The following is a 15,344-nucleotide window of genomic DNA, read 5'->3' on the forward strand; positions in this document are numbered from 1 at the left end:
ATTTATCTCAATTGGCTTTTCGAATCGGATAGAATACTTGGGTTCACCCCTAGGGGTGAACCTCTCCATTCACCCCTTATAAAATAAGGAAATAAAATATGTATATATTATTATAAAATTAAAAAATTTAAACCGCTGCTCTTTAATAAACCCAAACCGACACATATAAAATCTAAACTCTAACCATCTCATTTGTGAACCCAAACCGATATATAATTTCGTTCTACCTGTAAAATCTAAACCCTAACCATCTCATTTGTGAACCCAAACCGACATATAATTTCGTTCTAATTGTGAAATCTAAACCCTAACATCTCATTTGTGAACCCAAACCGACATATAATTTTGTTCTACTTGTAAAATCTAAACCCTAACCATCTCATTTGTGAACCCAAACCGACATATAATATCGTTCTAATTGTAAAATCTAAACTCTAACCACTTCATTTGTAAACCCAAACCGACATATAATTTCGTTTTAATTGTAAAATCTAAACCATAACCACTTCATTTGTAAACCCAAACTGACATATAATTTTATTTTAATTTTAAAAATCTAAATCAAACCAATATTTAACTTTCCTTAATTAAAAGTATACTGAATTTGTTTTCTTAATTTGGTTTGCTTTTTAATTTAATTTTGATTTATTTTTTAAATGAAATATTAGATGGAAGATTCTGATTGACTGTAAGAAGAGGAGGTGAATGGAGAAGTTCACCCCTAGGGATGAACCTAAGTATTTTTCAATCGGATAATAAAGAGGCCATTAATTGGAGTTTAGAGAAACTAGGGTACGGAGAGAACAACTAGAGTTCCCTCTTCTTGGGATAAAAAAAAAATGAACGACGGTCAACAAAAGTTGAAATTAGGACACAAAATTCAAAACCATGTTATTTTAAGGCCATACGAAAATCTAAAGCCCAAAACCTAGACATTTTATGTTCTGAAATAATTTTTTCCCCGTAATGAGCTAACATGCACTAATTAATCCACAAAACAACGACCATTAAGCCTTGAACAGAAATATATTTATATCCTTACATAATGATGCCACGGGATTTGACAAAATATTTATAAATTATTTAGTTTAGTTAGAGCTAGCATAAAATATATCACAAAACATTAAATTTAACGGTATGCTTTTTTTTTTTTTTTTTGAGGGCAGATGCATATCCTCATACTATGGAACCGGAACTAGACTTGGAAGATATATATAACCAGAGTAATATGTCCATTCCTTTTCCTCCCTATGTGTTTCCATCTCTTTTTTTTTGAATCCATCTTTTCCAATAATGTATAAGTTGACGCAAATACAGTTGCTTCCACTGGTTACTAATCTTTCAGAACATGTAACGTTAATCCTATTCTTTTGGTCAATAAAAAACATCGAATGAGGAGGATCTTCCCCGAGATTAAATTGTGGCAGATCAGGTCTCCACACAACAAACAATTTGGTCCAAGAAACAACCCTATCTTTGACACTGTTTGTGACCCATACCTCAATCTCCCCTAGTTGATAATGTTCTTCGTCTATGGGTTGGCGAAGCAAAGAAAGCTTATCTCCTCTAAAAGCTGATAAGGCTACATTATCATATGCACCACAGCCGAAAGGAATTATGCTCATATGCTTGAATCTCTCCGTGGAAAAATCAAAACTTTGGATAAATGGTGGGCCATGATTTTCTCCAGCAATCCAATACATATTTCCTTTTAAGGACACACCAGCGCACGGTGAGTATACACACCAATCCAAAGGACTGTCAAGAGTTTTCCAAGAATTTGACTTGAGGTCGTAGATCTCAACCGGTGGGTCATACTTATCCGTGGGGAACCCGTTGTCTTCAAAAATATCTTTATTGTAAATTCTCAAGATTTTGTAGTTATCACGAGATACACCATCATATCCAATGCCGTAAAAATCATCAACTGCATAAGATTTCCTAGGTTTGGTGACCCATCTAACTCGGTTAAAACAAGGGTTCCAAACAGCGAGTCTTTTGGGATGATGAAAGATGCATAGCAATAACCCATCGCAATGAACAATATCAGACAGCTTACCGCTTCCTTGAAACTCATTCGGGAGTGGTAAAGAGGAATGATCGGCGTTGGACGCGGGATTAATGATCTGAACCTTATCAGTGATTCGTATGATATGTTCTTGGACCTGCTCTAGATGATCGTAGATGAATCTCTTATCTTTCAACAGAGCATTCCAACTTCTGCACGTCAACTTGAATCGTTTTAAAGCTTCGGCTGGAACACTACCAAATATTACTTCCCATATTTCGGGAGGTATAAATGAACCTTCTGACGAAGATGAAGCTTTATTTCGGGAGGTATTATTTCCCATATGAGAGTTCAAAAAATTATTGCTACAAGAGGTATGAGTTATGAATCTGACGGTATGGATGTTTATATAGCACGTCGGATATCTCATGTGGAGGTAATAAAAGTTTAGGACCATGCTTTCTTATTAAGTGGTGGTTATTGGTATGAGATTTTAATAAACTTTTAAAGACTTTAAATTTTATGTAGATTCTGTTGTTATTGATCAAGATTCTGTTAAACTCTGTTAAAGTTTTGTGTTAAAGTTTTGTGTTATTTGTAAAAAATCATTTAAAATCTTAATAAATTTGAGTTATTGGATTCAGTCTTTTATAAAGTTAATAAGGGGGTTATTGGTTTAGGATTTAGAAAGAATTTTAATGACTTTAAAAGTTATGTAAAATATGTTGTTATTCAATCAAGACTTTTTAAAACTCTTTAAAAATTTGGTGCTATTGGTTGTGGATTTGTAAAAAGTTATCTAAAATCTTGATAAATCTAGTGTTATTAGATTAAGAATCTTATAAAGTCATTAAAAGTTTTATGTTATTCAATTAAAACAAAAGAATCTTGGATTGTTAATGAATTCAAATTTTGTGTTATTGGTTTAGGATTTTATATCATTTCCTTCATAACAAAAGTTATGAAAACTTTTTCATCAAATAGAAAGATTTTAAGATTTTATGAAAGATTTTACAAGATTAGGAAACACAAATCAGCAAGATTTAAAATAACTTCCTAAACAATCTCTTATAGAATCCTTCATTTTTACTTTCTAATTTTCTATGATTTTAAATATCAGCAAGATTTTTAAAAACACAAAGTCATTAAAATTCTTTCTAAATCCTAAACCAATACCCCCCTAAAAGTTTTGTGATATTCAATTAAAACAAAAGAATTTAGGATTGTTAATGAATCTAATTATTATGCTATTGGTTCATGATTTTACACACTTTATTTACAAAATAAAATCATGGAAAATATCACAAAAATTTAGAGATTGTTTGGATTACTTTACAAGATTTTAGAAAACTAATCAGTAAAACTATATAATACTCTCTAGAAATCCTTAAAAATCTTTCACTTGTTCATTTTTGATGATTTTGTTAAAGTTTTCCAAATTCTTTATAAATTAGAATCCAATAATACATTTAGATATAATCTTATTAACATGTAAGGAATATGCGTGGACCATAATTTCATAAAATCATGTCAAAATAGAGGTTTCTGCAATAAATTAAGTTAGGGGGTTTCCGCGTTTGAGCTCATCACGATGAATTTTGAGGGGGGTATTAAACTTGGTATTTTAAAAGATTTTAGAGTATTCCTAAAATCCTATGTTATTCAATTGATGATTTTAAAAAATCTTTTAAAATCCTATGTTATTCAACTTGGATTTATGTAAACTTATTTAAACTACTATAGAATCTCTTGTTATTCAATCAATTGAAATCTACTGTTATTCAAAATTTCATAACTTTTTAAAAACTGGTACTTTGCATGATTCTATGAGACTTTTTCTGTTTTTTAGTTGAAAAATATGTCTAATAAAATCACATATGTCTAATGAAAAATATTTCTCGGTTTGAATGTTCGATCTTGTTGCGTTTGAGGGGCGAGGAGCGGATCTCATTCGATCTCTTCTCGTTAAGGATGATAGGAATCAGATCGGAAGTCTGATTTTATCCGGCCCATGTCTGATTCCATTGGATTCAGATCGTGATTTTTGTGAGGATTTTATGGAGTCTTCGGATTTCTATGATTCGGTCTGGTTTTTTCTGAATACCCATATCTGGGGGATTGAAGAAATAGAGATTGAGGATATGGTTTTGCTATCGGGTAGGGATTTGTGGGTGTTATTGGCGGTGATCTCAATCGGGGATTCGAATGAGGTGTTTTTAAGATCTTCTTTCTCTGTTTGGTTGGGATGGGGATGGGGTGGATCTTTTTCACTTGATTTGCGTAGGTTTGGTTCTTCATTGCTAGATTCGGGATTTTGCAAGGATCATCTAGCCTTCGTTTGGTCGATTCTGATGGATTTGTTGGTTGGTGGAATTATGTTTCTGGTTTTGGTTATGTGTTATGAAGCTGGATTCCAATGTCGTCTGATCTGGTTGGGGATTGAGTTTGTGATTTTCATATCGTGGCTTGCGATCTTGCATTATGTTAGTCCACGGGATCTTTGCTTGGTAAATTTATTTCTCAGGCTGGTTGGTGCATTAATGTTAAGATTGGATATGATCTGGTCAGTGGCTGGAATATCTTTGCCTCGATTTGATTTTCTTCATGGGGTAATAGTGGCCGCTGAGGTATTTATGGGTGGGTTTGAGGCTTGGTTCTGTCTCATCGTCTCTTGCTCCTTGCTTTTTTGGTTCTGTTCTTTTCTTCAATTCTCGAAACTTTTATTTACAGAGAGTTATGGCTCAGCTGGCATTTAGTAAGTCTAAGGCATCGTTGGTTCGTACTGATACAGTGTCAATCTCCAACTCCGTCTTGGCTCAGAGAATTCAGCAGTTCTCAAAGACACTTATCGGAAGGCTGATGAACTCGGTGTGTCAGAGTATGGATTCTTTGTTAGCTAATTTTCCAAAAATCTGGAAATTAGAGGAGAAAGTGGTAGGAGCTGATCTCGGACAGGGGGTTTTCCAGTTCAACTTTGAGGAAGAAGAGGATATCTTGTCAGTCTTGCAGAATGGTCCATACCATTTTGATGGTTGGATGGTATCGCTTGTCCGATGGGAGCCAATCATCTCCTCATCTTATCCTTCAGCTGTTAATTTCTGGGTGAAAGTGGCAGGGATTCCCATGCATTTATGGGAGGTTGCTACTCTCGAAGCTATTGGTAAGAAACTAGGGAGAATTCAAGAGGTAGATGAAGAAACGGGTAGTCTTTGTGTTTCAGTCAATGGTTTCAATCCATTGATCTTTAAAATGGTGGTCCCCTTTGCAACCGGTGATGAGATTATGGTCTCACTTGAGTATGAGAAGCTGAATGGGGTTTGTGATCACTGTTTCCGGATTACACATGCCTCAAATGTTTGCCCAGAGGTCCTTAAGGTGAATTCAGTTCAAGGTGCGGAGGCGAAGAGGGATAATAGGGGTGGTCAAAGGCAAGTTCCAGTAGTGAAGCAAGAGCAGCAACACAATGTTGGGGGTTGGGAAAAGCCCAGGAAGCATGCTAAGAGGGCTTTAGATTTTTACTCTGTGGAGTCTAGCGAGCATGGATATTTTCCTCAACAACGGTTTGGTGGAAACGGTCCTCATGGTTCTGGTTCTCACGGTCCTCGTCATCAAGATCGTTTTTACGGCCAGGTTTGGGGGCAGAAGAGGAGTTTTGGTGAGGCTTCAGGTCGTGAAGAAGGGTTTCGTCAGGGTTCGCAACCAGGGCTTGGGGAAGTTTCGGGTAAGGCTTCCGGTTTCTCTCTAAACAGAAAGGGTAAAGGTCCGGCTTGGCCCAAACCTCTATTTCCGGTGAAGCAGACTGCTTTTGAGAAGCAAGGTTCGATGCAGTTGGTTAACATTGGGGGAGATTCTAGTTTTAGCGATCCTCACGTTGTCAAGGATGGCGAGGGTGCTTTCTTAGCTATGGATTTTGCTGTTGATAATGATGATCTGCTTGAGGATGGTGAGTTTGGTGATATTAGCAAGTCTGATCACAATACGGTCCAGGAGGGGGTTTCTTCTGCAACTCAGGGTGTTATGGGCCTTACGGATCAAGGGCATGAAATTCAAGATGATCACGTTACAGATCCTCAGGGCGATTCTGCCAATGATCCTCAAGGTATAAACTTTCCTCCTGTCTCGGTTGAGTTAGCTGTGGGGGTGGTTAATAATGCTATGGCAGCTTGTTCAATTGATGTGACAGGTGGTCACAAAAGAAAGATTTTTAGTTTTTTATGGTAGGAAGGGCGTTAGTGGTTCTAGGATACCTTCTTTGGCTTTAGCTTCTCCTGGGAAACGTTTACTTGCTAAGGCTTTATCTAAACCTGCAGGTGATGGGAATAAACAGAAGCAGGCGGGAAAACAGGGTAATAATACAGCGGGCGGTATACCTTCGGATGGGGGACGTCTCGGTAAGAAAGGGATGGGGGCTCTCCCGAAACCGTCGGCTAGAACGTGAAGATTCTAAGTTGGAACTGTCAGAGCATAGGGGTGGATCTGACAGAAGGATATTTGGGAGACTTGTGGAAGCAGCATCGGCCAGACATTTTATTTTTATCAGAAACTAAAAAATGTTTTTCCTATTTACAAAAATTTCAAAAGAAATTTGGTTATAATAATTTGTACTCTGTTGACCCCCACGGTACTAGTGGTGGTTTAGCTTTATTTTTCATGGATGAAATAAAACTTTCTATTTTATATGAGAGTAACCGAATTATTGATGTTCAAGCTTTTTTTGGTCAACAAATGGTATTTTTGTCCTTTGTTTATGGGGATCCAATTCCGCAACATCGGGCTACTGTTTGGGAGAAGTTAATGGATATCGGTTCCTTCCGTATAGATCCTTGGTTCATGATTGGTGACTTTAATGAACTTGTAGGGAATCATGAGAAGAGGGGGGGGCTTTACGGCCAGCTTCTTCTTTTGTTCATTTTCAATCTATGCTTCGGCATTGCGGTATGCTTGAGTTTCAATGTTATGGGGAGCAGTTATCATGGAGAGGTAATCGCTGTAATAATCAGGTGGTCAGGTGCCGCTTAGATCGTGCCTTAGGGAATGAAGATTGGCAAAGTTTTTTCCCAAATTCGAAGGTTGATTATTTGGAGATGGTTGGGTCTGATCACTGTCCTATTTTAGCAACTTGTCTGAGAACAGCCCCACGACGGAATAGGCAGTTTCGTTTCGATAAGCGTTGGTTGGGGAAGGATGGATTATTAGGGGCGGTAGAGTCGGGTTGGGCGCGCACAAATAATTTTAGGACTCCGGTTTTTGTGGATAAAATTAGGAACTGCCGAAATTCGATTTCGTGGTGGCGAAAAAATAATGTGGTTTTTGGACCGTCTCTGATCTCCTTGCTGAAGGCGGCCTTGCAGGAGGCCAAGATGGATGATCTGATTTCTCAGGAAGAGATTCGAGACATAGAAAGAAAACTTAAGGAGGCCTATCGGGATGAGGAGTTATATTGGCAACAGAAGAGTAGGAAATTCTGGTTACGTGTGGGTGATAAAAATACAAAATATTTCCACGCTTCGACTAAAAAGAGGAGGGCACGGAATAAAATTGTTGGTTTATTTGGTTCGGATAATGTCTGGGATGAGTCACCCTTGGGAATGGAGAATATTGCATCCAAATATTTTGAGGAATTGTTTAATCGATCTGATGTAGGTGGAATTTCGGATATTCTTCAGGAGATTTCACCGATTATTACAGATACTATGAACATCAGTCTAACTAGGGAGATTACGGAGGCAGAGGTTCGGAAAGCCTTATTTGCTATGCACCCGGAGAAATCTCCAGGACCTGACGGCATGACGGATCTATTCTTTCAACGGTTCTGGCCTTCTTTGAAAGGTGACCTAGTGGCTTTGGTTAGAGAATTTTTTAGAACGGGTCGTTTTGATCCTCGATTGAATGAGACGAATATTTGTCTCATTCCTAAAGTGGATCGACCACAACGTATGACGGAGTTTCGGCCTATCAGTCTTTGTAATGTGAGTTACAAGATTATCTCAAAAGTTTTATGTTTTAGGCTAAAGCGGTTTTTACCGTCTCTGATTTCAGAAACACAATCGGCCTTTGTCTCGGGTCGGTTGATTACGGATAATATTTTAGTTGCCCAGGAAATGTTCCATGGGTTAAATACTAACCAACGTTGCAAGTCGGAGTTCCTGGCTTTCAAAAAGGATATGAGTAAAGCGTATGATCGTGTTGAATGGGACTTTCTGGAGGCGGTCATGAGTAAATTAGGTTTTGATAGGAGGTGGATTGCATGGATTATGTGGTGTGTTTCTTTGGTTTCATATCAAGTTCTTCTAAATGGTCAACCTCGGGGGTCCATTTTACCGAAGAGGGGTTTACGTCAGGGCGATCCTCTTTCCCCCTATTTGTTTATTCTTTGCACAGAGGTTTTGATAGCGAATATTAAAAAGGCAGAACGGGAGGAGAGACTTACCGGAATTTCGATTGCTCGGGATAGTCCATCGATCTCGCATCTGTTGTTTGCGGATGATAGTCTGTTCTTTTGTAAAGCAGAGGAGTCGGAATGTAGAGTGGTCATGGATATTATTGGCAACTACGGGAGAGCGTCGGGTCAAGAGGTAAACTTAGAAAAATCATCCATCATGTTCGGTAAGAAAGTGCCGCCTGATGTGAGGTCTCGGATAAAAACAGTGATGGGTATTTCCAGTGAGGGTGGGATGGGTTCTTATTTGGGCATACCTGAAGATATTCAGGGTTCGAAGACTAAGGTGTTCAGCTATGTGAATGACCGTTTAGATGAGCGAGTTAATGGCTGGTCGGCGAAAACTCTATCAAAGGGGGGTAAGGAAGTTATGATCAAATCAGTTGCGGTCGCTCTCCCGACTCATGTGATGTCATGTTATAAGTTACCCCAGGCGTTAACGTCTAAACTAACGGGTGCAATATCAAATTTCTGGTGGAAGTCTAATGATAAGGCTAGAGGTATGCACTGGGTTGCTTGGGATAAGATGTGTGCGGAAAAATGTGATGGGGGCCTGGGTTTTCGTGCCCTAGAAGAATTTAATGACGCAATGTTGGCTAAGCAGTATTGGAGATTGATTCATTACCCGAACTCTTTAATGGCTAGGGTGATGCGCGGTCGATATTTCAGGAGAAAACATCCTTTATCGGCAACTAAACCATATTCTTCATCCTTTGCGTGGAGGAGTATTTTTTCAACTAAGGGATTAGTGGAAAGAGGGGCAAGGTGGTTAGTAGGTTCGGGTCGTGAAATTTCGGTATGGAGGGATCCATGGATTCCAGATCATCAGCCCAGGCCAGCGCAGGGTAGGGGGAGAGATTTGTTTCCTAATCTGATGGTCAATCAACTCATTAATTCTCGTACAATGGATTGGCATTTGCCTATTTTAGAGGCGTTTATGGATCTAGAGGACATTCCGCTCATTCGGAGTTTGGCGGTCAGTAAGCCAGGGAGTTCGGATAGACTGATTTGGCACTATACTAAATCTGGTAGGTATTCAGTTAAGTCTGGTTACAGGTTAGCACGGGAGTTACAAAAGGAAGTTGTAATCGGGCCGTCGTGCACAGTGTTGCGGACACAAGCTTGGAAGCTTGGAGTTCCCTCAAAGGTCCAACATTTTTTCTGGCAGGTGGCGTCTGGGTCTATTCCTGTGATGGAACAGATTGCTCATCAGGGAATTCGGTGTGATGTTACGTGTCAACGGTGTGGCGTAGCGGTAGAGACTATCAATCATGCTCTCTTCGAGTGCCCACGTTCGCGTTCGGTTTGGGAGCTATCCCCGGTCCAGTTGTCTTTGACTGATTTCCCTTTTGGATCTGTGTATTCGAATTTAGATTTCCTCTACTCCAAGACTTTTTCTCGGTCTGGGGGTTCTGGCATGTATATGATGCCTTGGATACTGTGGACAATTTGGAAAGATAGGAATAAGAAGGTGTTTCAAGGAATAGAGGCAGAGCCAATTAATATTATAAATCAGGCGTCAACGGATAAAATTCTTTGGGAGGAGGCAAAGTCTGTTTCTGAGAATTATTGGGTTCCCCACTCTTTACCGGAGGTAAGAACTGTTTCGCCTTGCTGTCAGTTTGATGGCTCATGGAAAGGTATGGATTCTTTAGAAGGTTTGGGTTGGTGGTATGGTAATAACGATGATGAGACGATTCTTATGGGAGCTCGTAGTCTGCGACGGAGTCCCTCTCCTCTTCATTCTGAGTTGCAAGCTTTGTTATGGGCTATGGAATCTCTACGGGCGGTGGGGATCGATTGTCCTTTTTTGAGTCTGATTGCTCTGATTTGGTGGCAATGGTGTAGGCACCCGATGATTGGCCAGCTTTTTCGCATCTACTGGTAGACTTCCACACTCTAAGATCATCCTTCTCATCCTTCACTTTGACCCAGATTCCAAGGACGTCAAACATGCGAGCAGACTGCTTGGCCCGCTCTTCTAGGTCGTTAACTTCAGAACTCTCTTTTGTAAACTCCTCTCCTCCAATTTGGGCAACCAATTTGGGAGTCACCTTTAATAATTTATTGTTTGGTTGAAAAAAAAAAAATCACACATTCTGAGGTAGTTTTTAAAGGATTTTCAGTTACTACAAGGCTTCCTCTGTCGTCTCTCGGCAATTGGAATGTCTACAGGTTTCCTCTTCTTCTCTCCTTCATCATCTCCTTTCTATCTCTCTCTCTCTCTCTCTCTCTCTCTCTCTCTCTCTCTCTCTCTCTCTCTCTCTCTCTCTCTCTCTCTCTCTCTCTCTCTCTCTCTCTCTCTCTCTCTCTCTCTCTCTCTCTCTCTCTCTCTCTCTCTCTCTCTCTCTCTCTCTCTCTCTCTCTCTCTCTCTCTCTCTCTCTCTCTCTCTCTCTCTCTCTCTCTCTCTCTCTCTCTCTCTCTCTCTCTCTCTCTCTCTCTCTCTCTCTCTCTCTCTCTCTCTCTCTCTCTCTCTCTCTCTCTCTCTCTCTCTCTCTCTCTCTCTCTCTCTCTCTCTCTCTCTCTCTCTCTCTCTCTCTCTCTCTCTCTCTCTCTCTCTCTCCCTTATATCTGATTTCAAGATGTGAGAAATTTTGCAGGAAATAGTGTAAGTTTATACTGACATCACATCACACAAAGGGTTACCTAAATGGAATCAAGAACTTACTTTCTTTGTGTTTGGGCTGTTAGGTACTTTCTTGGCGCTAAACCTGCAGAAGCAGAGTATTATATTTATATACCATGAAGGGGATCGTCTCACCTTCCACTAGTTGGAGATGCATGGATCAGAATCATAAGTTGAACAATCACTGTTGCTTCTACATTCATTTTTTATTTATATGACCAAAAAAATAGTAATACAACAGACAAGAATAAAAGTCCCACTCAATGAGCCGAATCTGAAATAAATAAGAAGCAAGCAAATTTGGATTGCAAAAGTTCGACGTTCAATAAACAATCTCTGATACAACTACCACCAAATAAGCTATTTGGTAATGTAGTTTCTTTATACAGGAGAAAGCAACAGAGGAACCCAAAAAACAGATTCATGCATCATCAATGATGGTAATTTTGTCCCTTGAGAATAGTCTATGCCCTGAAAACAGAAACCCATTTCAGCATATGAAAGCGTGATTTTGATGCAGAGACGGAAGCATCAATGTTCTCACCTGTAAAGCTGTTCCATCAGTACCACAAGAGCTATCTGATGATTCAGAACCATAGAGGACAGTCTAATAGTCACATTAGCTCGCTTCCTCACTTCCTCACTTCTCTTCCATGTCCATAAGCTCCACCTATACAAAACGATACCCTCGAAGCTCCCTAAAAACAGAGATAGCCACAGTAAAAGATGACATGAGCTTCAAATCAATTTGATTAGTTTCAAGACGATTCTAGCTGATGTGAGAACAGAGAGAAAAGTATAAACTTACACTATTTCCTGCATCCCCAAGTAACTCAGCCATCTGCTCTGAACCAATGTCACGGCCAATCTCATCAATCACCACAACTATCAAATGTGATCTCGTTAGCAAATTGATCTTGTTGACCATTCTCATCGGAGCATGATCACTTTGCTTTTTATTATAACTATCATAAAATCTTCAACAGAAACATATGTTGTGAGTCGTGTCTTTTATCAGTCGAGCATAAAATCTGTAGTCGTGCCATTTATTAACAAAATTTTTTTTTGTCCGTGTTGTGAAATATTCTAAAATCACCTAAAGTTTAATAACAAAATCTCATAGAATCACGTTCATTTTCTTGTTTTTAAAAAACTTTTTAAAAAACAATCAAATTTCCTAAAAACTCAATCAAATCTTTCAAAACTCTAAAATATTAAAATCCTACCAAATCCTACCAAATCCTACCAAATACAAGTTTAATACCTCCCTCTTTATTATTTTACTATATTAGGACCCGTGCTATAGCAAGGGTTGAAATTCCTTTTATTTATATTGTAATTTTTATATAACATATAATTTATGTGATTGTGTTTAAAAGTTTTTTTGGAAAAAAAATTATGCAATAAAATCATATACTAAATATGATGACTTAAAAAAAGACACATATCTGGTAAGTTATATATTGTTAATGATTCTAGCACGGGTTGAAATTTTTTTATTTATATTATAATTTTAGAATAAAATACGATCCTAAAGATCACAACTAATGCTAGATCAGGACCTTAAAAACTTTTAAAAACAATCATATAAATTATATTTTATTCTAAAATTATAATATAAATAAAAGGAATTTCAACCCGTGTTCTAGCACGGATCTTAATATAGCATTAAGGTTTAATTTTTAATTTCTGAATACGATCCCAAAGATCACTATTAATATTGTTAACTTAGCGAGATTTGATATTTTTTATGATTGAAAGTAAATTTTTATCCCTTTAATAACTTTTTTATTAATGTAGATTATCAATAAAATCTGTGGAAAATAAATTGGTAATATTGTGATTCTAGATATTTGGACCCATATATATGTGATCTTCCGAAAATAAAGTTTGGAATATCCATGAACTATCATTTTGGAATATCCCGTTTAAGATTTTCGGTTACAATTAAGTTTTTATTTGTTATAATTAATATATGAATTAATTTATAACTTATATATAACCTATTTATAACCATTTATTAAAATTATAAAGTCTACCAAAACAATGTTGTGTACTTCCCTTTTATTATAAAGGGATTTTATTTTAAAGGGATATAAGGGGATCACCGTAATCCAAAGTTTAAAAGTGATGTTGTTTGTAGTTCTTTACGTTTGAGAAACTAACCCAAGGAAATATCTAAACTATGGGGCGCATATTAAAAAGATGACAACAATATCGTAAAAGTATGTAAATATGTATCTGTCTAAATTTTGCCATGTACCTTTAATTGACTCTAGAAAACCAAAAAGGCAAAAACATTATATATATTTTAACCAAAAGAAAAAAACAGTTTATACATATGAACTGTTTTTATTTTTAATAACTATAATATTGAAGAGAAAGAGAGAAATTGTGCATATATCTCATTCTAATATTTACTAATGTTTTACTAATGTTTAAGAAGCTATTTTCATATTTTCGATTTAATAATAGTTTTATTACTATCTTTAGTTTTTTAAAACGTTTCAATTCAAAACAAATACAAATTTTTTTTGTAATAGTGAAATTAGCATGAATAACAAAACAAATTTAGTTAAGAGATTAATCAGGTAATTCATTTCATTGTGATACATTATATATAAACTATAATATCTACAAAACATATCATTGTCTTCTTCTTTGTTGTTTTCCCCCTTTATCATTTCATTTCCCTTATCTTTTCACAATCAGATGATTCAAGTTTTCGATTTCAACTAAATACATAATAAATGGTATAGGTACAAACACAAATTTCTCAAAAATCAGTGGAATCACAAACTTGAATTTTTTTTTTTTTTTTGCAATGGACAATGTATTATAAATTGTATAATGTGATTTTAATAAAAGTTAGTGGAAAAAATATAATAAGTAGCGTTCGTCTCGTTATATTCTAACATTCTTTTAGAAAACGAATACTTGTTGAACAGTGCCTTTTGTGTGATCGACGATACTATTCTAGTGTATAACAGAATGATGTTGATATGCACATGCATGAAAAACGAAGTTACTAGACTGATTTTTGTTGGAAACATAGAAAACAGTTTGGGCTGACCCATGAAGGGTAATCATGGAGGTATAATACTTGCATTTTTTTTTTTTTGTATTTAGAATGTATGTTTTCAATATATATATATATCTATATATACATTTTCAGAAACATTTATAGAATAAATCCTGGACTTGGTACTTATTTACAGGGATGCCATTGGGTTAATATTTTACAACACATGCTTTGGGCTCGAAAAATAACATGTAAATCCAAGTCCATTTCAGTTATACCTTTTTTAATCCTGAATAAATAGAGATTTTATTGCCTTCCATTCTGATCCTATGCGAGATTTGTGTTGAAACTCATTGACTTCCAATATTTTCCTCCACCAATTACGTATCTTAAAAATCAATCAAGCCAAACAGAATTAAAACTCAGAATATATCATATCACATAAACATACCATAAAAATCAAATATCGTTATTATCTCCCTAATTACTCGCTTCATCTGATCTTTTTGTTATCGAGCCAAACGTGTTCATCGACCTAATCATAGCCCTATAAATAATACTAACCTAAAACGTGTTCGTCGGTCATTGACAGTGACCCTGTTTCTGATGCTAGCTTCTTGACATTGGCTAAGTTTAAGAATATTCAAACTGGGGAAGTTAATCCCCACATATTTGTTGGTAAGTATCTATTTACGATTGTAATTAAATATATTCTACCTAATTATATTATTTATTTTTGCAGAGGTTATTGGTCAAATTGTGAGTCTGGGTGAATTGGAGGAACTCGAAGCCAATAAGCCTACCAAAAAACTATTATTAGAGCTAAGGGACGAAACGTAAGTATTTTCTGCTAATACAACTATATAAAACGTGTGCATAATAACATCTGAAATCACTAAGCCAAATTTTGTTTTTTTATGTGATAGAGATGAGAGAATGTCATGTACCTTGTGGGCTTCCTTGGCTGCACACGCTTTTAGATCATGTCATAATTCTGATGGAAGCATCATCATTTGTGTTCTCAGATTTGTGAAGATAAAATCCTACAAGTTTAAAAATATGGTTTGTTTGAGACCTGATGAAACAACCCTTCCCGTTTTTTTTTTTTTTAAATACCTTAATTTACTAGTGGTCCCATACCCACTAACATCCTATCAACAATCAACAACCGCGGATAATCAAATAGCAACTTCCATTAAACCAATAAAATTCCAACAATCCAAAACAATAACCAATACCATAATCCAA

The 15,344-nt window shown here is 36.7% G+C and overlaps 2 protein-coding genes and 2 long non-coding RNA genes across 5 annotated transcripts in view; 1 reads left to right on the forward strand and 3 right to left on the reverse strand.

The window, feature by feature from the left end:
• On the reverse strand, nucleotides 981-2,413 carry LOC104714872 (F-box/WD-40 repeat-containing protein 1-like). The gene has a single exon (XM_010432344.2). It carries the CDS (start codon nucleotides 2,349-2,351, stop codon nucleotides 1,182-1,184), a length of 1,170 nt encoding a protein of 389 aa, XP_010430646.1. The 5' UTR covers nucleotides 2,352-2,413; the 3' UTR covers nucleotides 981-1,181.
• On the forward strand, nucleotides 3,916-6,522 carry LOC104714873. Its single transcript, XM_019229825.1, has 4 exons — nucleotides 3,916-4,439; nucleotides 4,533-4,635; nucleotides 4,739-6,107; nucleotides 6,319-6,522. The coding sequence occupies exons 1-4, from the start codon at nucleotides 3,916-3,918 to the stop codon at nucleotides 6,444-6,446; spliced, it is 2,124 nt and encodes a 707-aa protein (XP_019085370.1). The 3' UTR covers nucleotides 6,447-6,522.
• On the reverse strand, nucleotides 11,348-12,104 carry LOC104710088. The gene is made up of 3 exons (XR_754915.2): nucleotides 11,883-12,104; nucleotides 11,619-11,772; nucleotides 11,348-11,545 (listed from the first exon to the last, which is right to left on the reverse strand). It is a non-coding gene; the product is annotated as an uncharacterized LOC104710088 (long non-coding RNA).
• Nucleotides 14,250-15,344, reverse strand: part of LOC104710089 — a 12,696-nt gene continuing 11,601 nt past the window's right edge. For both annotated transcript variants that reach the window (XR_002033444.1, XR_754916.2), the window contains exons 4-5: nucleotides 15,044-15,139; nucleotides 14,250-14,484 (exon numbers count right to left, since the gene is read on the reverse strand). This is a non-coding gene — a long non-coding RNA (uncharacterized LOC104710089). The remainder of the gene's footprint in view (nucleotides 14,485-15,043; nucleotides 15,140-15,344) is intronic.

Source organism: Camelina sativa, chromosome 9 (assembly GCF_000633955.1).
Source record: "Camelina sativa cultivar DH55 chromosome 9, Cs, whole genome shotgun sequence".
NCBI lineage: Eukaryota > Viridiplantae > Streptophyta > Magnoliopsida > Brassicales > Brassicaceae > Camelina > Camelina sativa.

Bases quoted from the DNA above. Each gene is read 5' to 3' on its own strand.
- LOC104714872 (XM_010432344.2), bottom strand. From the start codon at position 2,351: ATGGGAAATAATACCTCCCGAAATAAAGCTTCATCTTCGTCAGAAGGT.
- LOC104714873 (XM_019229825.1), top strand. From the start codon at position 3,916: ATGTTCGATCTTGTTGCGTTTGAGGGGCGAGGAGCGGATCTCATTCGA. The intron at 4,636-4,738 runs GTATTTATGGGT...TTTTATTTACAG, and splicing joins GGGTAATAGTGGCCGCTGAG to AGAGTTATGGCTCAGCTGGC. The intron at 6,108-6,318 runs GTATAAACTTTC...CTAAACCTGCAG, and splicing joins TTCTGCCAATGATCCTCAAG to GTGATGGGAATAAACAGAAG.